Genomic DNA, 23,867 nt, shown 5'->3' on the forward strand with positions numbered 1-23,867 from the left:
TTCCCTGTATTCTAGCAGATTCCAATGGAATAAGAGCATAAACCAACAGCAAGAGAAGCTCTAGCACATGCCCTGACCCAGGGGGGGCAGGGAGCAGGAACACACTATTGTATTAACAATGAATGTGCCCTGAGGAATTGAGAGGGAAAACAAATTTTCTCAGAATCAAATACAAATAAAAACACAGAATATAAAGACCCATGGGATACACTGAGAGTCATTCTAAGAGGACACCTTTTAGCTCTAAGTGCCTACAAGGTCCGTGTGGGGCAAGAGAGACATCTTAGAACCTGAGGGTGCTTCCTGTTCCTCCAAAAGACCAGAATTTAGTTCCCAGGGGCCACACTGGGCAGTTCACAAATGCATGCCTATAATTCCAGCTTGAAGGATTTGACACCCTTTTTTTTGGTCTTAAAAGGCAAATCTTTAGGCAAACTAACCAAAAGAAAGAAAGAGGACCCAAACTAATAAAATTAGAAACAAAAGGCAACCATTAAAATGAACATTAATGAAATTCAGAAGATCATTAGATCTTATACACACACACACACACACACACACACACACACACACACACACACACACATATATATATATATTGGAAAAAGTATTAAGTAATGGATACATTTATAAACACATGTGACCCATAAAAATTAAACCAGGATGAGATAAACCGTTTAAACAGATGTATAATATGCAATGAAATTGAAGCTGTAATTAAAAGTCTCCCAACTAAAAAGCCAACACACACACTGATTCACTGGTGAATTTTACCAGACCTTCAAAGAGGAATGAACACTGATCCTTTCCAAACTAGTCCATAAATAACAAAGGGACAGTACTAAGCTCCTTTACAACACTAGCATTTTCCTGATTCTAAAACTAGACAAAGATAAAACAAAGGAAATCACAGACCAATCTCCCCTACGGCCATAGATGCAAACATTCTCAACAAAATACTTGTCAACTGAATTCAAGAATACATCAAAATGATCATTCATCAGAGTCAAGTTGGTCTTATTCCAGAGTTGCAGGGTTGGTTCAATGGATATGAATCAACAAATGTAAATTATATGACTGAGTTCAAAGACAGAAATCACATACTTGTATTGATAGACGCAAACAAAAGCTTCTGAAAGAAATCCTAACACCACTTCTTGTTAAAAGTCCTGAAGAAATAGGAAAGGAAGATGGCAAAGAGTCTCTATTTTTTAGGTTATATATATATATGACTCTATCCCTAAGAGATCCTAAAAGACTTTACCAGACAGCTCTCAGAATGTATAAACATTTTCAGCAAAGTGGCAAGATATAAAATTAATATACAAAGTTAATGTACTCCCTATACAACAATGACAAACATACCAAGTAAGAAATCAGGAAGACAATCATTTTTAAATTAGCCCTAACATCTCTTAATAACCATAATGTGGATATTAAAGACTTCTATAGTCAAAACTGTAAAATGCCTTACAGTTAAGAGAGACACTGGGGAATGGAAAGACTGGATGGTTGTGCCTCAGCGTGGTACTTATTTTCCTTCACTCTTTTGCTTTCTAGGACCTCGGGATACTGTTTAGTATGACCTGAGTCATTTCTCTTTGTTCAAGTATCAATCGTCGCTGACAGTCAGCATAATCTTTAGAAGTAACAAAGTTTGCTCTGTCTCCTCGATTTTTTACATTCTTTGTAAAATCACAGAGCTGACATCACACACGTTTCCTATTTTCTGTGAAGCTCCTTCTTGCCCCTCCAAGGTGACACAGGCAAAGGTGATAAAGACAGGAAGACAGAACTTCGTTGATTCTAATGACAGGCCAGAGAGGATCAGCTCTCCGGGGCCCAGCTTACTCACCCATGGTTAAAGGGCCTACCTGTAAGAGCATAGGTGAGGAATTCCTCACAGATGTGTGGCTGACCTTATAACCACTGAAAATCTCCTACCAACATGGCTGACCTCAAGCTTCCTGAAGCTATATATGTAGAGCCCTATCCCCTCCCTTGCTTTAGCTAATTTCCATGTTTTGCAGCAGTTCCCACGAAGCTCATGCAGCTAGGGGAGAATTCATGCTGCTGGGACAATCAAGAGAGAGAGCCTGGACTTTCAGGTCACAGTCTAATGACCCTCCCTCATGCCCACTCCTTCTACAAGGATATATTTATTAACAGGCCTGATCAAGCCAGTAGTCAAAGCTACTATGCAAGGTAAAAATGGCCATGTTATGCCTAGGGGACAGTGTTCCACAACATCAGGAAACAAAGTGAAGTCATAATATATTCAACTGACTTCTGGCGCTAAAATCTGAATATAAGGGTGGACCGCTCGTCACTCTTCAGAGGACCCGACTTCTTTCTCCAGCACCTACATGGTAGATGACATCCACCCTTAGTTTTATGACCAGGGGATCCAGTCCCCTCTTCTGACCTCTGAGAGCACCAGGCACATATGTAGTATCCATTCATCAAGCTGACAAGCATAAACATAAACATAAAAGAAATGCATCCTTAAAGAATTAAATCTCAAGATGGCGTTCTAATAATCAAGGAATACCTTGATGGCAGATGACAAATTTAGGGTATATATATATACATATATGTACGTAAGATAAAACATATTTAATCAAAGAGTTAAGCATTTTTATAATTTTTATAATGATGAAATAATTTTAACTTGATACTACCTAACTTTTTAAAAGATTTATTTATTTTTATGTGGTTTGGTGTCTTGCCTGCATGTATGTCTGTGTAAGGGAGTCAGATCCTGTGGAATTGAGAGTTACAGACAGTTGTGAGCTGCTATGTAAATGCTGGGAGTTGAACCCAGGTCCTCTGGAAGAACAGCCAGTGCTCTTAATGTGCACTGAGCTATCTCTCCAGCCCTGCTACCTAACTTTTTGATGAAATACAAAGACTATATCATGCATTTTCTGAATGACTTGTGTAATTATGAATTACAGAATTATTACAATATCTCGGGTCATTTGCTACTTTTTCTGGCCACCCAACTCTTCCTTTTCAACCACAGAAATAGCTAACAACACAGCCTCTGTTACAAGGAAATTGCTCCCTTCATGTTCTACATGGCCACTCTGATTAACCATAAAACAGATACACACACAGCTGCGGCGGACCTGATTCCAACTTAAACACTAACCTAGGATGTTTTTCCCAGGCCAGCAGAGATACAGCATTGCCTTAGTGTATGATCAGACTGCCTGGCACTGGATACAACACAGCTCTTAGCTCCATCTCTCTTGGAGACACTCAAAGGTTATATAATCAGGAAATACATGCTGTGGTCTGCCCAGATCCCTCTACACCTGCACCTGTGACTCATATTCCTGGCAAGTGTATCAACTGGGAGGGGGGCAAAAGGCCTCGCTCAAAAAACAAAACAAAACAAAAAACGCAAATTTTTACAGCCAGGAAATTCTGGGAGTTCATTTTCTTGTTGAACCAAACTCTTAAGAAGACTATTTCACTGCTAACAGGACAAGTAAGAGAAAAGGATGTAGGGTGGGTACCAGGAGACAGGAAGAAGAGCTGAAGAGGGGGGAGGGGGACCAGCAAATGAACTCAAAGAAACCAAGACCAAAACCAATGAGAAAGGCATGGAAGAAGAAAGTTCTGATAAGTCCTTTGCTTTTTAATGGGCATTAAATGGAAATAATATTTAACTTTGGGGGTGATAAAGAAAATATCTCACTGTGTAGCCCAGGCTGGCCTTGATTCTACAACCCTCCTGCCTCTGTTCTCTGAGAACTGACTGACGAGGCACACACCCACTGTACCCATTTAAATCATTTTAATACACATTACTTAATTTGGCATCATATGGGGAAAGCTTTCATTTTTGCTTCCTTAAGGAAATCCCAGCTTGTCCTTAGAGACAATATTTTATATTCTCTACCTGCAGGGCAGTACCTGAGAGACAAGCAAACAATTCCCACAAATAAATTAGGACACTTGCCAACGAACTTGGTATTTTCCAGGCCTATGCTATTTTGCATGCTAGATTAAAGTATCATCAATTAATAATTTTAAAAGTCATGTTGAGAGTTAATAAACATCTCTGTGTATAGCGATTGCCTGCCATGTATAAGGCCCTGGATTTGATTCCCAACACCAAGAAAATAGATTCAATACATGTTATACATTATAGTGTACTGAGTAGATCAAGGTAATACAGGTTCTCAATGAGACCCAAATAAAGAAAATTGTACTTGTTAATGGCCTGCTGATATTTTTCTTTCTTTACCTGTTTTAACTATGAAAGTTTTATTTATTTATACATTGTTCCCCATGGTGTTTTTCATTCCTCATGTTCCAAGTTAAAAGTCAACCTTTAGATTTGTTCTTTCTCAATAAACTTGTGATTCACACATCATACTTTGTTACCATTGTTTCATGGTGTGTTCTGTGAACTGGTTGATAGTTAACTAAATTATTAAATGCAAAACAGTCTGCATTTGTATCATTCACTATGTACCTTAGCCTTGAGTTTGAGTATAAACAGCCTCCACTGCATGTAATCAGGAATGCTTCTCTCTTCTAATTCAGAGAAGACGAGTATGGTCTTGGTTTAGTGGATGCCCCCCTCCTTTACAAAACACCATACTACACAGACTCACCTTCACCATGCTGTGCTCTCATTATCCTAGCAAGCCTACATAAGCAGACCTGAGAGATGAGTGTGCCAGGCTTTCGGAATGTGTCCTTTTGTTTGTAAAAACAAGGTAAAGAGCAAAGAAACAGTGACATCCCATAGCTGGGCTAGTTGGATTTTTCTTTCTACCAAATACTAGCTGATGACTCTGTGGAGTGAGATTCCAGTTCTAGGCGTGTACACGGATGAAGTGTGGAGCAAAGCATTCTCGTGTGCTCAAGGCAAGCAGTGCTGGGGAGGAGCCTGAGGAGCTGCCGCCGCCTGGCAGATGTGTTTCAGCCTTAAAAGGCAGAGTCAAGAACACTAGCAAACCGGGCACCACACATGCTAAGTCCCTGTCCCCCACCCCCACCCCCCGCCCCCAGCTGTCCTTTGTGTTAGTGGATAGGTCTCACATGCTTCCTTCTGAGGTACTCTAGGCTTCGGTGTGTGTGTCTTAATAAGACTGCCTGCATTGCATGATGTTTGACTGTCACTGCCAGCTTGGGACTGAAGTGAGAGAGAGAGATAGAAAACTTTAAAACTGGAAGATATTTCCAAACCCACATGCCATGAGACTGTAACACCAGCTCACAGGACATCTGGCAGAGGAGATGGGCAGGCAGACATAGAGGACACTAGCATAGATTTTCCTTTGATGTTATCAACACAAAGAAATGATGGCTGTGCAGAATGATGGGCATGCTAATTAGCCTGCCTTGCTCATTGCATTAGGGGTGCCCATATCAAATCCCAATATGCCCATAAACACGTAGTGTGCTGATTTAAAACCCAATAACCAGCAGATTGTCAACATCATTGGGCAAAGTAACACAGAGGTCAGGAGAGACCACTTACATTTCAGTGAGCAGTATCACCAAGAGGTCCTTTTTTTTAAAGCTCATAAGGTCAGCAGGAGGTAGTTTGACATGTGTCTTTCACAATCTTCTAGGAGTTTCCCAAGATGCCTAGCAAAGGAGTTACAGAAATAAAAGCCTGTCTGCAGTTGCCACCTCCTACAGCTACACTCCCCTGTGCTTGAGTGTCAGCAGATCCTGCCGGGCCCCAGACAGGAGGGGGCAGGGCACCTGTGGCCACGTCATGTAAAGAAAAAAGAAGGAAAATCTCTGGGGTACAAATGTATAAAGTCTGCTTGCCAAGTATCTTGTTGTTTTTAACATATTTATTTATGTATTTTCTTAAATATAGGAGTGCTCTGTCTGTATGCACACCTATGTGCTAGAAGAGGCCATCAGATCCCTTTAAAGATGATCACTATGTGGTTGCTGGGAATTGAACTCAGAACTGAGAGAGCAGCCAGTGTTCTTAACTGCTGAGCCATCTCACTGCTTTGATGTTTTTGGTTTTAATCAACTCCCTTTAAAGTTTATAGTAAGCAAACTATGGGGGACTTGCTAATCATGGAGCAAAGGTTAGGTACCATCTTTGAGAGGTACAAACAAGGGGCCACTAAACAGTTTCCAAAATGAAGGTGAAATTCTGAAGGTGGAGAGTCAGGGTTTCCAGCTCTAGTGTTAAGGGAACTTAAAATGGAGAGGATCGCTGGGCGTGGTGGCGCACGCCTTTAATCCCAGTACTTGGGAGGCAGAGGCAGGCGGATTTCGGAGTTCGAGGACAGCCTGGTCTACAGAGTGAGTTCCAGGACAGCCAGGGCTATACAGAGAAACCCTGTCTCGAAAACCCAAAAAAAAAAAAAAAAAAAAAAAAAAAGGATCAGGATGAGCCTTCTCTGTCCTCTCTCCCTCCATCAGGAGAATGGTATGCTGGCTTGGCCCAGCTCATGGGAGCAAAACAAAAACTTTTGGAAATTTTTGTGAATTATTAAATTTAGTCATTATCAAAAGTTAAATTATATAACCTTTTAATTATAGAAATTATATTAAAATTGAAGATAGTGAACACTTAAAACTCAGTGCTCCCAATAACTCTCACTACCATTCACAGCTGTGATGCCATTTGCCTGTGTACTATCTGGTGGAACCAGGGTATGGTGGTGTGCTGCTGTGCACGCCCGCCTGGTCATATCAGGAGCTGGAAACCACCTAAGCTGAGTTTTTACCCTCAGGCATGAGTGCAGGCTACCCTCCTGCCAGGACTGTTGGGTGCTAAGCATTCACTCACACAAAAGCACGATAGTTCTCTTTTTGTACCAGGACTAAAAGACAGAAAACAGGACTGGGGGTGAGCAGTAGATGACATCACCTAGTTCTAACACTTTCTGGGGGTAAAGCCACATAGCTAGAATACACCACATCCCACCATCACATGCCAATTTATAACACGTTCCTTACAGACTGTTTAATTTATCCCCAGTTTTGAAAATGTGGACCATAATACAGTTCCTCTTAGTACTTTGATCGGAGTAAAGCCATCCGGAGAAGAATCCGGAGAAGAGCTAATAAGAGCGTCTTTACATTGGTCTCTTCTCATTCTGAACAGTGCCCAGACAAGGGCAGAGTTAAACTTCAAACGCTGACTTTACTTCAGCCTGGTAGATGAGTCAGAAGAGGTAAGGATGCAGCAAGAGAGAACTTGTCCATTTGTCCTCCTGAGAATGTATAAAAAGGAAGCAGCAAAGCATGAAGAGAAATAAAATTCATATTGTTGGGTCTTAACTCAGAGCCTGTCCTGCCTCGGAACCAACTCTTCACAGATCACCTTCAGCACAGCAAGTGGCTGTGTGCTCAGCTGTGACAGCTGAACAATGGCTGAGCTTGAGGGCCAGTGGCAGAGGAACACAGGAACCTCTCAACTGTGCTCAGTCACTCTCTGCTCTTGGAATTTATATAGAACACTGGGATCAAACTGTTCCCCAAAGCTAAAGGCAAAGGGAGCTCTTGGAGTGTTTATAACACAGATATGAATACCTCAATACCAGGCACTTTCAGAGATCATAAAATTTGGCAAAAAGAGAAGTGTGTTTTTACAACCACTCACAGCTCTAGCAGGCTCAGAACCTTGTGACCTGAGTTCATATGAGGCAGAGAAAGAAAACACCAAGCAACCCAACCTTTTTATTCTGCAAAAGGAGGAAAAAATGATGGTTTTAATGACTTCTCACATCCCAATAGGAGCTCAAAAACATTACTGAGAGCAGCGCCAGACAACGAATTACAGAGGAAGCTTTGCACAGATGGACTCGAGTGTGAAGAACCTTGCACTATTCAGCTAGGAATCCCGAAGACTGGGATCTAGGAATTGCAACTGCACCCAGGCTGAGATCAGCATGAGGTGGGATTGCCAAAAGACAGACAATGTGAAGACAATCAGCCGCTGGTTCCTGGCCTCGACTCAGCCCTGATTAATGAGAACTCGGAGCAAAAAAAAAAAAAAAAAAACCTCCAGAGAATGCTAATCCAGTAACAGAGGAATACTTGCTCAAATTTGTTTTGAAAAAATGAAAAATCAGAGGAAGAAATCAGAACATGCTTAAAAAAAAAAAAAGCCAGAAACAAACCATAAACTCAAGGGAAAAAATTAATTGGGAGTTTCAAGACTGACTTCAGCCATTGCTTAAGACATTTTGAGCAAAACCAATTAATCAAGTATACCGTGGAGTAAATAGACAAAGAGCTTAAAAAAATCCTATCAAACAGTCAAAAGCAATCTAAATTGCCCACGGATTTTATCATCTAATATTTTATTTAAAAAATTTAACAAAATCAGCATTTATTTAAATGAAATATTTAACCTCTGAAAATAAAGAAATCAGTGAACAACAATTCAACAGGAACAAGATTCTAGTTACTCTTTTGGTTTAAAAGTCAAGACTTGTCTCACTAGGATGCAGCCACATCTTAGTAAAGCTGGCCTCCAAGTGGCTCTGATGAGAACGACAGTCATCAGGCCAGCTGGTGTTGCAACAAAAGGCACCATTAGCCCTGTCACTGTCACTGCATGAAAGGCAAGCATGCAGACAGCAGGTCACCTGCCTGCCACTGAAGAGCACAAGCAAAGAGCACAAGTTAGCTCTTTACCCTACAAATATTCTCTCCAGTAAATACGTCAGGCTGAGTAAGGACCGGCCATCTCAGGCTGGTGAGCTGGGAACAGTCAAGGTCTGCTTCCGTGACTTCCGTTATTTGAGTGAGGTAAGAAGAGGGGAGGAGATTTCACTATTGTTCCTGAGGAACATACTAAAATCAGACTTGGAGTATAAACTCCAAGTCATCGTGTCTGGAAAGCCAGGCTGGGGGTGATTGGTAAGATGGGTCTAAGGAGTCAGTAAGCCGCTTCACAGCCAAACAGAAGAGTTGTCAGTGACCACTGTAGAAGAATACTGTAACTGTGACTACACATTCAGCATGTTACTGAGAATCCAAGCATTGCCAGTGGGTCACCTCATTCATTAACACAAGCCACTTCCAGTCCTGAATATACATGAGCACAAGGATTATCCACACAGACTCACAGGTCTGAAGGGGAAAGGTCCAGGGTGACAATTAACCTGTAATGCTCACAAGGATATTTCAAAATATTAAAGTGAAAGATTAAGCAAGGTAATAGACACATGTGAAGGGAAATTGGTAATAAAATGGCAGCTCGCAGTTCAGGTCTAGAGTTGTAGCACTCAATTCTAATTCCAAGGACGGCTAGAAAATGCCCATGGGAAAGTGTTTTCTAAACTACAGGATTGGGGTGGGAGGGGGTAACAAAAATACCTCCCTCTCAGGTTTATTAAGAATTAGACCAGCTCCTTAATCAGGGAAATGCAAATCAAAACAGCCCTGAGATTCCACCTCACACCAGTCAGAATGGCTAAGATCAAAAATTCAGGTGACAGAAGATGCTGTCGAGCATGTGGAGAAAATCGAACACTCCTCCATTGCTGGTGGGATTGCAAGCTGGTACAACCACTCTGGAAATCAGTCTGGCGGTTCCTCAGAAAATTGGACATAGTACTACCGGAGGATCCAGCAATACCTCTCCTGGGCATATACCCAGAAGGTGTTCTAACTGGTAATAAGGACACATGCTCCACTATGTTCATAGCAGCCTTGTTTATAATAGCCAGAAGCTGGAAAGGACCCAGATGTCCCTCAACATAGGAATGGATACAAAAAATGTGATACATTTACACAATGGAGTACTACTCAGCTATTAAAAACAATGAATTTATGAAATTCTAAGGCAAATGGATGTATCTGGAGGATATTATCCTGAGTGAGGTAACTCAATCACAAAAGAAGTCATTAAATATGTACTCACTGATAAGTGGATATTAATTAGTCTAGAAACCTAGAATACCCAAGATACAATTTGCAAAACACATGAAACTCAAGAAGAAGGAAGACCAAAGTGTGGATACTTCATCCCTCCTTAGAATGGGGAACAAAATACCCCATTTTACTACAGAGACAAAGTTCAGAACTGAAACGGAAGGAAGGACCATTCAGAGACTGCCCCACCCGGGGACCCATCCTATAAACAATCACCAAACCCAGACACTATTGCATATGCCAGCAAGATTTTGCTGACATGACCCTGATATAGCTGTCTCTTGTGAGACTATGCCAGTGCCTGGCAAATACAAAAGTAGATGCTCACAGTCATCTATTGGATGGAACACAGAGCCCCCAATGGAGGGAGCTAGAGAAAGTACCCAAGGAGCTGAAGGGGTCTGCAACCCTATAGGAAGAACAACAATATGAACTAACCAGTATCCCCTGAGCTCATGTCTCTAGCTGCATATGTAGCAGAAGATGGCCTAATCGGCCATCATTGGGAGGAGTGATACTTGGTCTTGCAAAGATTATATGCCCCAGTACAGGGGAATACCAGGGCCAGAAAGCAGGAGTGGGTGGGTTGGGGAGCAGGGTGAGGGGAGGGTATAGGAGACTTTTGGGATAGCATTTGAAATGTAAATGAAGAAAATATCTAATAAAAATTGTTTAAAAAAAAGAATTAGACCAGCATATAAATTTATTGCCATAGAACCTAAGAGATAGTATTACACAGCTGGCATATGTAATGGTAACCACGGTCCAGACAAAGCTAGGTACAGCCTTTTCCTGGATAAGGGGTCAGGGGGATTTCTCTGAGGCTCACTGTTTTCTATGCATAATGTCTGCAGAATCTTCAGGCTGCATCAGGCAGCTGGGACAAACCCCAGTGGTGACTAGATAGTGCCTGTGAGGCAGAGAGCCCATCACTGTGCATGCTCACCCTGAATCCACTGCACCAGCAAAGCAGCAGAAATGGATGCAAAACAACCCTGCTGACTGCTCAGTGATTCACAGTGCCTAGGAATGCAAGCCTGTCTGCTACTGGGGACACCATCTCTCTGTAACAAAAAAAGCCCAAGGCAACAGAATTGAAGAGTAATTCAAACACTCAAGAAACCTCACTATCAGGACACTGAAATTTACCATAAAGCTATAAGGAGGCCCATGAGTTCCCACAATCCCTCACATCCAACCTCACCCCTCACCAGCGTCCATTCATCTTTGAGGAAACACAGCTTGGCAATGCGGCTGCTCAATAAGGAAGCAATGAGTTCTGTCAGTGCACCTGGAAACACACGCCTGTCTAGAGAAGCTCTTAGCTCATAGCACTTTTGTGAAAATGTCAGGACCACCCTGAAGTGTGTAGATCGACGAGAGGAGTTAACAGTTACGATGATGGATGGGGGAGGAAGACTCCTCCACACCACTCCTCTTATGTCACCTTCGTTTTTTTCTCCAAATGAGTTTATGGTAACACCCAAGGTTTGGGTAAAGCTAAAGTGAGCTCATACGTCACTGGGAAATGTTCCCAGGGCAACACAAGCTTTACCGGAAAGGGTCTGCCTGGACTTTTTCTTCTCTAACCTTTCTTTGGCTTCCTCAAAAATGGAAAAGGCAGAGAATGCTCTCCAACCGTGATAGGAAGAGGTCTGGGGTCCACAGCTGTGTGCGCTTTGTTAGGCATCTCAGTAAAAGTCTCTAGGCTAAGGATCATGTTTTTAATTGCTGGCCTAATTGCTATTCAGTTTGTCTTGGTCACCTGTAGAGCAAGAGCAGCAACAGCTAGGGGGACAAATACATCAACTCTGGGAGAATTCCTCAGGACAGGACGGTTATCCTGACCAATCCACACTGTCGCGGATCGGCCCACAGGATTAAGGAAAGCAGTAAACACTTTCTGCCCTGGTCTGTGAGCAGATCCCGCACCATATTACAACTAAGGCTTCCTAGACTAAAGCCACCGGTGCATGAATGTAGGTCTTTTGACTTCTGCCAGCTCAGCTTCTGTGCTGTTGGGAACACAATACACCTGGGAAGATGGGTCTGTGGTGAGACACTTGTCACAGGGGCTTTCAAGACCTGACTTTAGATCCCAGTGCCCACTGTGACTGTACACATCCACAATGCCAGCACTGGGGTAGCCAGCCAGCCAGCCAGCTTCTGAGAGTTAAGCTGGGGTCTTCAAGCTCAGTGAGAGGCCCTGACTCCAAAAGTAAGGTAGAAAGGGAGGAAAAGAAACAACATCAACCTTGATCTCCTCCCTCAAAGTTGATGACAGTGTTCTGAACCCCAAAGTCAGGTGATTGAACTTAGTTACTGGGCCTCCTAAGGGACGCCATTGTAGGGATGCGAGACAGAAGCAGTCTCTTACACAGGGAGTGTGGTCAAGTCAGTGGGTGGAGGGAACTGCCAGGAATGGGACTTCCCATTGTCAAGATGGAGCCTCACTGTGGCTGAAAGACTGGAAAGACCTCATATTTAGTCTGAAGGTGTTGATACGAGCAAAGTGGAACAGAACCGTTTTTTTAAGTAAGGGGTTGCCATCAAAGAAAGATTTATTTTGTATTAAATAAGACTAAAAGGAGAGATGCTTTTGGCTCAAAAATTACAGAAAATGAAATAGGTCTCTCATTTCTAATATATTTTAAAAGATTTATTTTTTGACTTAAGTTTTATTGCATTATGATGAGAAAAGGTACATAATTTCAATTTTCTGAATTTGTTAACATTTAAAAACATATTTTGAGTAAATAGAAGACTTACATCACATTCTTCTTTCCCTTTTGTACCCCAACTCCTCCAGAGACCCCCTTCAATACCTGCTGTACCTTTCTTTTTTTTATCATATTCTTTAAAATGTATACAATATTATAACAAATAAAATTGAGTATTGTAAAAGTTGTTTGATATAAAGCAATCAATTGAACAGTCTTATGTAGATGCTTGTCTACAGCAATACTGAAAATACATTTTCTCAATATAAATTTTAAATAACTCCAAATATATTAACTGTATGATGTTTTAAAATAATATATCACTATTAGTTTTTTTAATGAACATAAATAGATAGTCTTTTGTTTGTTTGTTTTGTTTTGTTTTTAGTAGAGCTTAAAATCTTGGCTCTTACTATGGTACAAACCCAAAATAAGAACAATTTTTGGACATTGGAGTTCATTGTAATAAGGCTGTACTTGAATGTCCCTCACATCACCAAAGGATTTTACCTCCATAGTAGCTAAGCTAAGAGTTGACAGTTCTGCTGTGCCAAGGAATGAATTGTAGGCACCACTTTTGGATACAGATTTCCTGCTATGTTCAAAGCTATTTGACTTGAGTGATTGTCGTCATTCTCAGCCCGCAGGGAACAGGTCACATTCATTTAAGAAATGGTGTATGTATTAAGATGATCTATCCATGAAGTCATTCATCAACTGTTTCAGTGAACAATGGTTCTGCTTGGAGGGTGGTACAGATGTTAGGTGAGCGTAAGATTGTGGTTCCTTGGCTGTGATGATTTTGAAAATCATTCATCTCAGAATAAGAGTAACTTATAAAGTCCTCTTCTTCAAAATGGATACAGTAATTATATCAAGCAAAGCCTTCAGCCTCACTCTTTGCTGTTCTCTTACAAGCCACCTTCCAAATTAACTGTCTACATTTCTTTTGGCTGTATAAATAATTTTGAAATAAGTAAACTGTTCTGAAAAACCATAGTATAGAGTAAAAACATCAAATAAACAATCCTACTAATAGAGAGACAGAGATAGGAAAAGCATGATTTCAAGACCATTATGTAGCACACAGCAAGACCCTGTCATGTACAAACAAGCAGAAAGTGTATATGGATTGTACAATATTGGACCTAGTCCTTGAATTAATAAATTAGAGAGATCACTGGATGACAACCAACACATTTCTAATACCTCATATTTTTGAATTTCAATCGATTAGGATATGTTGGCAATATTAATTTTCATAAGGAAAAGTGATTGTTACTTCCTGTTATTTTTGTTGTTAGAGGTGGAATTATGTTTGTGTGGGTTTGTTGAAAGATTACTTTCTTGCTTCTTCTAGGGTGTAGATTCACTCCTTGTGTTGATGTTTTCCATCTACTTTCTTTTGCAGGGCTGGATTCATGGAAAGATATTGTTTGAATTTGGTTTTGTCATGGAATACTTTGGTTTCTCCATCTATGGTAATTGAGAGTTTTGTTGGGCACAGTAACCTGGGCTGGCATTTGTGTTCCCTTAGGGTCTGTATGATATCTGCCCAGGATCTTCTGGCTTCCATAGTCTCTGGTGAGAAGTCTGGTGTAATTCTGATAGGTCTGCCTTTATATGTTACTTGACCCTTTTCCCTTACTGCTTTTAATATTCTTTCTTTGTTTAGTGTATTTGGTGTTCTGATTATTATGTGACAGGAGGAATGTCTTTTCTGGTCCAATCTATTTGGAGTTCTGTAGGCTTCTTGTATGTTCATGGGCATTTCTTTCTTTAGGGTAGGGAAGTTTTCTTCTATAATTTTGTTAAAGATATTTACTGGCCCTTTAAGTTGGAAATCTTTGCTCTCTTCTATACCTATTATCCTTAGGTTTGGTCTTCTCATAGTGACCTGGATTTCCTGGATGTTTTGGGTTAGGAGCTTTTTGCATTTTGCATTTTCTTTGACTGTTGTGTCAATGTTTTCTATGGTATCTTCTGCCCCTGAGATTCTTTCTTCTATCTCTTATATTCTGTTGGTGATGCTTTCATCTATGACTGTTGATCTCTTTCCTAGGTTTTCTAACTCCAAGGTTGTCTCTCTTTGTGATTTCTTTATTGTTTCTATTTCCATTTTTAGATCCTGGATGGTTTTGTTCCTTTCCTTTGCCTGTTTGATTGTGTTTTCCTGTAATCCTTTAAGGGATTTTTGTGTTTCCTCTTTAAGGGTTTCTAGCTATTTACCTGTGTTCTCCTGTATTTTGGGGAGTTATTTATGTTCTTCTTAAAGTCCTCTATTATTATCATGAGAAGTGATTTTAGATCTGAATCTTGCTTTTCCGGTGTGTTGGTGTATCCAGAACTTGCTATGGTAGAATTGGGTTCTGATGATGCCAAGTAACCTTGGTTTCTGTTGCTTATGTTCTTACCTCCTGCCATCTGGTTATCTCTAGTGCTACCTGCCCTGGCTATGTCTGACTGGAGCCTGTCCTTCCTGTGATCCTGGTTGTGTCAGAACGCCTCAGAATCAAGCTGTCTCTGGGATCTTGTGATTCTGTGATCCTGTGATCCTGAGATCCTGGGTGTGTCCAAGTTCTTGGGAGTCAAGCTGCCTCTGGGACCCTGAGGATCCTGATGTGACCAAGGTCCTGTGATCCTGTGACTCTATGATCCTGGGGGTGTTAGACCGCCTGAGGATGGAGCTGCCTCTGGGTGTTGTGGGACTGGCTGCAGAGTTTGCACCCAAGGTCTGCTCCAGGCACCGGGCCAGACTGGAAGGAACCCGAGCCACTGGTCTGGCGGAGTTCCTGTGTGCCTGGGTCCCACTGGTCCCAATTACTCCCGGTGTTGGGACAGATGTTGTGTCCTCCTCACCTCTGATCCTATGATCCTGGGCATGTTAGAATGCCTGGGAGTGGAGCTGCCTCTGGGTGTTGTGGGGCTGGCCTATTTTTAAAATTATTAAAGGGTTTTAAAATCACCGTTACCTACCAGCTAAGAAAGAACATAGCTCATATCTATTACACTGTGGCATCTGTTTTGTTTCCAACATCACTGAATTAGTTTACCAGGTAGTTCTTGCCTCCTGGGAGAGCAAGCATATCCAAGAACACTGCTCCTGTTCTTATATTCAGAGGACTCACCATTTAAAACACTTTAAAAAAAAAGATTATAATATAAACAATACATAATTTTGCCTCTAACTCCTGGAAGTTGTTCTTTGACCTCCTTCCTCATGCTGTGCAATTTGTATGCCTTTGTACACACATGTATACACACACAGAGAAATAGGAGAGAGAGGGAGAGAATAATAAATCATGAAAATAAAAATATCTCATATGGTTACTATGGGTTATAAATAAGATGAATGTAAAACAGGAAAATATATATTTGAATTAAATATTAAAATCCACGTTAATTTATGCAAATGACCCATTCTGCACTCTGCCTTTCACTTTGTGTACAGCCATTCAGAACTGTGGGCAGAATCTTGGCATGATATCTGCAGCTTTGTCCCAGCCCCCACCCCCGCCCTGTGGCTCTCGATTTCTGTGGTCCCCTCATGCTGACTGTCCAGGCTTTCATGTGCGCATTTCACTCTGCCTGGGAGATTTTCTCCCTCATTATTTTGGCCACGTATTTAGAAGGTTGCATTTTCACCCAGTATTTCTTGAAATTGTAGAGAGGAGGTTTTTCAAGTCACCTGGGCTGCGAACACACCAAAAAGAAGGGCCCAGAAGGACAAGTCACACGGTTTCTGTTTGTGTGCACAGTAAGAAGCACAAAGACAAGATTCTTTATACCTACTGAGCCCAGGAAACAAAACACAAGCTCGCCTCTCTTCACCTGACTTTAAAAGAGAAAAGTTAGTTACCTTTCCTGAGAATTTTCTGTTGTGTGAGTCTGGTTTTCCAATTTACACCTTGTCTACTTCCACATCACTCCAAGATAAGAACTTAGCTTTTAGAATGTGCCCAGCAGAAGAATGACATAAGAGAATCACTAAAGGGCTCATAATTCAAAATTATTAAACACACATGGAAAGAATCCACTATGTCAGCAGAACTAAAAATTACTTCTTCCAAGAACTAAAAATCATAGAATTATTTAACACTGTGACAACCAGACTCTAGGGTGGCCCCATAAACACAGTGGCTCCTGATAGTTATGCTTCCTCCCCTCCCCTCCCCTCCCCTCCCCTCCCCTCCCCTCCCCTCCCATCCCCTCCCCTCCCCTCCCCTCCTCTCACTCTCCTGTCTCTCTCTCTCTTTCCTCTCTCCTCCCCCATTTCATTTTTTGAGAAAGGGTCTCATGATATATCCCTAGCTGTCCCACAGCTTCCTATGTGGACTATTCTGGCTTCAAACTCACAGAGATTCCCCCTACCTCTGCCTATCATGCTGGGATTAAAGATGTGCACCACCATGCCTGGCTTACGTGCCTAATTTCTCCCCCGTGTCTGGATATAATGTGTGACTTTCTTCTGTCCGTATACAGCAGTATGGTGTGTATGTGTGAATACAAGTACACATTAAGTTATGTAAAAAGGTAATAGCCACCTTGCTAAGACACTCTTCCTGGCTGACTGACAAAAGAGCTGTGCATTGCATGTAACCTATGCAGAGAGCACATGGTGCAGCACTGACCATGGCCTCTGGCTCACAGCCAGCAAATCTGAGGTTCTCAGCGCAGTAGTTTGTCAGGAACCAAACATTACTAACAAGCACATGAACATTAGAGCAGACCCTCCCACAGGCTGGGTCTCTAGGGAAAACTGCAACTTCAATTACAGAGAACCCAGTACTGCTACGCCCAGAATCCTGACCCACAGAAACTAGGACAAGTGTGTGTTGTTCTGAGACATGGAGTCTGTGATACTACTGTCATGCAGGAGTAACTAATACAACTAAAGACTAATAGCACGTGCCTTAAGTTATTTAAAATATAAAGACAATTTAAAGTGGATGGAATGAAAGAAAATACCAGTAAGAATTCTAAAACACAAATGTAACATTTAAGACTAAAAAACATAGCTGGGCATGGTGGCACATGCCTTTAATGCCAGGCAGAAGTGGTCAGATCTCTAAGAGATCTGAGCTAGCCTGGTCTACACAGTAAGTTCCAGGCTAGCAAAGACTTCACAGTTAGATCTTGTCTCAACAAACAAACAAACAAACAAACAAAAAACAAAAACAAAAGGTTTATGAACAAAAGACATAATTTAACTCAATGGGTGTGCTGAAGAGCAAAATGAAAACAGGATCTTTTGCAAAGCACAGCATGGTTCAGACAGGAAACCCAAGACATGACAAAAATGCACTCCTGAAAACACTAGAGAAGCGTCAGCTGAGGACAGAAGAGAAGCCAAAGCCTAATTCCTGAGATTTGAGAGGCAAATCACAGCTATAGGCATACTGTGGTAAACACTGGACTCCAACGCCAAGGTAAGACTGTAAGGGCAAGTAAGAAGACACCTTCTGGGCCTAGCAAACACAGAAGTGGATGCTCACAGTCAGCTATTGGATGGATCACAGGGCCCTCAATGGAGGAGCTAGAGAATGTATCCAAGGAGCTAAAGAGATCTGCAACCCTGTAGGTGGAACAACAATATGAACTAACCAGTACCCCGGAGCTCTTGACTCTAGCTGCATATGTATCAAAAGATGGCCTAGTCGGCCATCACTGCAAAGAGAGGCCCATTGGACACGCAAACTTTATATGCCCCAGTACAGGGGAATGCCAGGGCCAAAAAGTGGGAGTAGGTGGGTAGGGGAGTGGGGGGGGGGAGGGTGTGGGGGACTTTTGGGATAGCATTGGAAATGTAATTGAGGAAAATACATAATAAAAAATATTAAAAAGAAAAAAAGACACCTTCTGCAAGAACAGAGGCAGAACCAAACACCTACATCTCCACAGTGCCAGAAGGCGCAGTTTACAGATGGAAAGGAGGAGGGACCCGTGGCAATGGACTCGAACAAAGTGGAAATAGGGGTGGACATGGTCAAACACACTATATACACCTATGCAGATGTCACCAAGTCTGTTATTATATACTTAGTGTGTGCTAACTACAAACAACAAAACCATCAAGTCTATACTGAGCTAAGTCATCAGAATAAAACGGACATTTTCAGGCAAATGAAATCTGTGGTTTGTTTTTACTGCCTTCTTTTCCTTTTTTTCAAATTTAACTTTTATTTTATTTCTAATAGTGCTTGCCAATGAGCCAGATTTTCCCAGCTCTGCTTCTTATTTTCCTGAATTGTACGTATTTTTGTGCACATATGTCAGAACACAGTCAAGAAGGAAGCTATTTAAGAACTCTGAGCTTGTGAGAAAACTTCAAGAAGTTGGGAAGAGGTATGCATCTGCCATTGCAGATGGACACTCTGAAATATTATGAGTTCCTCTTAATCTCCTCCAGCCCTGGGGTCATCAAGGACAATGGCTAAGGGCAAGGAGACAGTGGAAGTCCCCAGAAAGAAAGCAGACCTCCAGCTAAGGGGCACAAGAAGTCAAGCCTCCTGCCTGGAGCAAATTTAAGGCCCTGTGCACCAAGGAAGAAGTTATTCTAACAACATACCCAGAGTCCCATGTCACCTGAGAGTCTTTGTCTGGCAGTCCTAGCTGCTTAGGCCTGGGCTTCTGCACTGAGTGTCTCTGAGCGAGTGTATGCTCTTATGTTCCTTACCCTCCTTTGCCTCAGCTATAGCTGGGTGGATCTAGCTCCTGTTATCTTTACTAAGGACTCTGAGTTTGTGCCTGGACCTAGGGACCATAATAGACTCATTCATTCGTTTGATTTGAATTAATTTGATGAATGACTATTTAATACGACATCATAACATTTGTATTCCTACTAAAAGGCAAATATGGGCTTATGTTTTGCAAGATACCAGAACTATCAACCCTATGGGTCTCTTTTCAAGCTATTGTCCAGATCTTTCTGATCAGAATAATTATGTAACCAGGAGTACGGGTCATAATTTAAATCCTGGTTCTTGGTGGTAGAGCACACACACAATGCTTTCACTGTTCCAACGTTATTTGTTATATTTATAATTTGCTCGCTTATATGATAGTCACACATCGTATGACAATTAGATTTATGCACAACATCTCAAACCAAAACCACCCTGAATCTCCTGCTAGTAAAAAATAAAACAGGGGGAGATGTTTGAACACAGTTTATGAACGAAGCCGTGTGAGGAGATTTCTGAGTGCTTATGAAAAGAATTCCAAGAAACCAAGACAAGAGTCTTGTGATCTCAATTTCTTCAAAAACATGGAATTGTTCTTGGATTATGCTTCTGTGCCCCTCCCAGTGTAGCAGATAGGCGTGAGTTTACTACAGATTATTCATTATGACTGGATATTGTATTTGTTTATATGCCTCTGTGGAAAAACATGTTTCCCCCACGTGTGTCTTGTCCTTGTGATTACACACTTTACTCGGGTGACTCTTCTTAACCCTCAGAGTATAAACTGTCTGATGCTCTAAATAAACTTGGTTATTGTATGAGACTTTAGTCTGCCTTCTCTACCATCTCCCCTTTCCTAGATTCCACCAACTCTAGACCAGTAAACATGCATGTATATTTATAAAAATATCTAATATGAATCTAACACATATGTTTGTAATTTTGCAGCTTTTATTGCCACATGAAGTTTCTTAGAAAGATTTAAGAGGCAGCTCATTGTTAGTCCTCTCACTAAAACAAGCATCCAGTGTGAAGAAAGGTGCAGAAGCTGGTCTCCAAACCTATCAGTGCTGTGTGGTCCCAGAGGCAGGGACTGTATCTATACAATGTCAATCGCACCATTGGTTTCTGACTGTTCACTATGTTCTCTTGAAGCCCTGTAGGGAAATCTTCAAGGTATGCCCTAGACACCAGTTCAAACTCTTGGGCTCATGAGTCATGCTAAATGCTTACTGTTAACTCACCTCTGTCTACTTTACTACCCTATACTATTACTTGGGAGAATAAAACTATGTATACAGGAAATCATGTAGGTCCTTTGGCATCAACTTCTAGTGTCTTGACTAATGCAAACACATAAAAATGATGTAAAACCAGGTCCATAGTACAGTTAGCATGGAGTGCCACATGAATAGATTCCCTTGGTGGCATTATTATTTCAAAGATCTATATCATAAGTAAATTTTTGAAAAAAAGCCATACAATACTTATATTGTTATTAAATGAGTGATTTTTATACTGTGAAATAAATCGATAATACCATGATATCATAGACAATTTCTCTACTAAGAGTAACAAAATCTTTGGGTAGTACAACTCAAACTAGTTGAGACAGTTTATTCTTTCTACCAAAAATAAAAACATAAAGTAACTCCCGGAGCTAGATTAAGACACATTCTAAAATCGCATGGATTTGCTCCTCCTGTTTCTCACCATTCATTCCTAAAGCAGAGTGTTCTACATGGATCTGCTGCTCCCATTCCTGCCTTGACTCCCCAGAAGCAGATCTTGGGAGAAAACTTCCAGGACTTGGCAATCCTCAAATAGACAACCCATTTCTAACTAACTGCAGTGATCCAGATGTCCAGTTTCTGAGCCATGCAGTTAGCTGAATGACAGCATTGCTAAAAAGTGGTGAGCTTACAAAGCCCAATAAACTCTCATTCATATGTATATGGAAATCTGGTTGATTATTAACACACACACACTCACTCACACACACACAAAATCCCACTTCACTGAGCAGCTGAAGATTTTTGGAGGAGTGTTCTTTGAGTAGTGAAAACATAATGAAAATGACAGATGGTAGGGACAGTAGGCTAGGGGAGGAGGGTAAACAGAGTTACAGGTAATGGGTTAACAAGCACAACTGTGTGGTCTCAGAAAACTAGAGATTCACTTCATGATTGCATAGAGACATCTGGGCTATGGAAGAGCCAGAGTCCTTATTCTCACGGCACAAAGTACCAAGCTGTCACTGAGTTACAAAGCAGTTACTCATGCTGGAGTGGAGAGTGGGGGGAACAGCCAGACACGCAGCAGTACACTCTGGTGTCCTGAGCAGGATTATAAAATAATAATGTGATGAAACTAATTCTCTGAGCAGCATCTGGGGGTAGGATCCTCTGTGATGGGTTATTTGGGGTTATAAGAATCACTGAGTGATCAACAGATAGAGAAGCAGTTCATAGTTGTCTAGTCTTGGAGACCTCTCTCCATAAAAGATCTATAAAAAACCTAAGAATAAAACCCCCAAAAGTCAGCTGGAGTCATAACTGTTCTCATCTCTACCGCCTGCCCCCTCCCTGAAAAGAGGCCCTGCTCTCTGTCCCTAACCGCAGAGGACCCTCTGTTCCTCCTCCTCTAGGTTGTTGTTCTTCTTCCTTCCCTATTTTGCTTCAGGGTGGTCTAAAATGCTTTCTCCTCCACCCTCTGAGTGCTGTCCCATATGGCATGTTAGCATGGAAGCCCAGGCACCTACGTGGGACCTGCGCTTGCACAGCGACCTGCCAGCAAGCAGCCTGGCACATCTGAAGGCAGACATCTTCAGGAAGCTCGGGGAGCCCTGGTCAGAACTAGGGCTCTTGCTCGCTGCAGTGGCTCACTGCAGCCACTCCCAGGGTTCTTCTCGATCCCTACAGGCAACCCCCAAAGGAGTGGGGAAAGAGATGGGGGCATTCTTTATTCGTAGAACAAGTCATTGACAGGAAAAGAAAAGAAAACAAACCAAATCAAATATTCAAAATGGAAAACTCACAAATCAGATTATAAATCAATATACTCTGCTAACATTTAAACAAAGGATTCCTGGGGCAATGATATGACGATGCCTTCCACCCCAGCTCCCTCTTGTCTGGGGCTGAACACAATTTCCATTTTCCAGTGCACTTACAGCTTTGCACAGAGCAGTGTTATCTGCTACTTACTTGGGCTTGCTTGCATACTTTGAAAGGTTGAAGTGTTTCTTGGTAGAACAGCTGATGATAAGCCTGGAGGTCAAACCAAAAGTACACACTGTGCTTCCACAGCTGCAGACGGACGGAGAAGGACAGAGATCACCACCCGGTTAGAGAGGCCCGCAGAGCTGTACCTCACTGGACAAAAGCGCTCATTTCCTTGCTGCTACCACAAATCAGCTCCAACTTAAGCTGCTCTCAACCTTTCATCACAAACTGGCAATGTACAATACTATTTACTGCTGTGGTCAATAGAATGTTGTAGTCTTACATGCGAGCATCCCATAGAGTTGATCATTAAAGTAGTAAATGCTTAAAAATAGTAATGGATACAAAAATTGCAAGGGTTCTAGTTGAAATGTAAAGAGCACACATTTGTGGCATGAAAGCAAATCTGAGGGCATTCTGATATATCAACATATGAGTAAATGCATATCACAGCAGAACTAAGTATTAACTACTGACCCAATTAGTCACTGCTCATTTGGATCATATAAACATTGATCGTGATTTTAAAAACATTACTGGAAATCATTTTACCTCCACTCATAACATAAAGTTGTTAGAATTATTAAAAGTTAAGTATTAAGCCGGGCGTGGTGGCGCACTCCTTTAATCCCAGCACTCGGGAGGCAGAGGCAGGCGGATTTCTGAGTTCGAGGCCAGCCTGGTCTACAGAGTGAGTTCCAGGACAGCCAGGGCCACACAGAGAAACCCTGTCTCGAAAAACCAAAAAAAAAAAAGAAAAAAGAAAAAGAAAAAAGAAAAAGTTAAGTATTAACAGAAGTAAATGAAATATGGCTTATTAAATTGAGATTAAATTATATGATTAGCCATCATCAGTAATGTATGTCAATATTTATCTTCATTTTTCTTTGTAATTTTAGTAAGACCAAAGAATTACAATTTGGGCAGATGGTTAAAATTTTTCTAAGTGTAGATTTAAATTTATCAGATGGGAATTTGAACATTAGATATATTTATTTCAACACAAAGTTATTTCAATGCCACTTATTTTAAAATCAAATAAAATAATAAATCCAGATTTTAAATAATTATTTTCTACCTTGTTCCCTGAATTCTCACAGAATTTAGTAAAGAAGAATCCCGCTCTGTTTTCTACATACAAAGATTGCAACAAGTTTTCCATGTCAAATCCTCCCAAGGCTCCAACATTTGATACAGTTTTAACCTAGATTTAAAAAAAAAAAGTTCATTATCTGCTTAAACACAACACAATACTTTTTGTTTGTTTTTAAAAGGTTCATTTATTATATTTCTATGAGTAAACTGTAGCTGTCTTTGTTGTGAGCCACATGTGGTTGCTGGGAATTGAACTC

At 41.3% G+C, this 23,867-nt stretch overlaps 1 protein-coding gene across 9 annotated transcripts in view; it reads right to left on the reverse strand.

The window, feature by feature from the left end:
* The window catches only part of Rgs22 (regulator of G-protein signalling 22), a 180,065-nt gene that overhangs the window by 97,812 nt on the left and 58,386 nt on the right, over positions 1 to 23,867 (reverse strand). For 8 of the 9 annotated variants that reach the window (XM_011245372.3, XM_011245371.3, XM_011245373.3 and 5 more), the window contains 2 exons: positions 23,594 to 23,719; positions 22,498 to 22,599 (listed from right to left, as the gene is read on the reverse strand). In XM_011245372.3, the coding sequence (XP_011243674.1) occupies positions 22,498 to 22,599; positions 23,594 to 23,719 (228 nt within the window). Of the gene's footprint in view, positions 1 to 20,783; positions 22,207 to 22,497; positions 22,600 to 23,593; positions 23,720 to 23,867 lie in introns of those variants that run through there. The other variant, XM_011245375.3, reaches the window with a different exon arrangement.

This window comes from Mus musculus, chromosome 15, assembly GCF_000001635.26.
Source record: "Mus musculus strain C57BL/6J chromosome 15, GRCm38.p6 C57BL/6J".
In the NCBI taxonomy this organism is placed as follows: domain Eukaryota; kingdom Metazoa; phylum Chordata; class Mammalia; order Rodentia; family Muridae; genus Mus; species Mus musculus.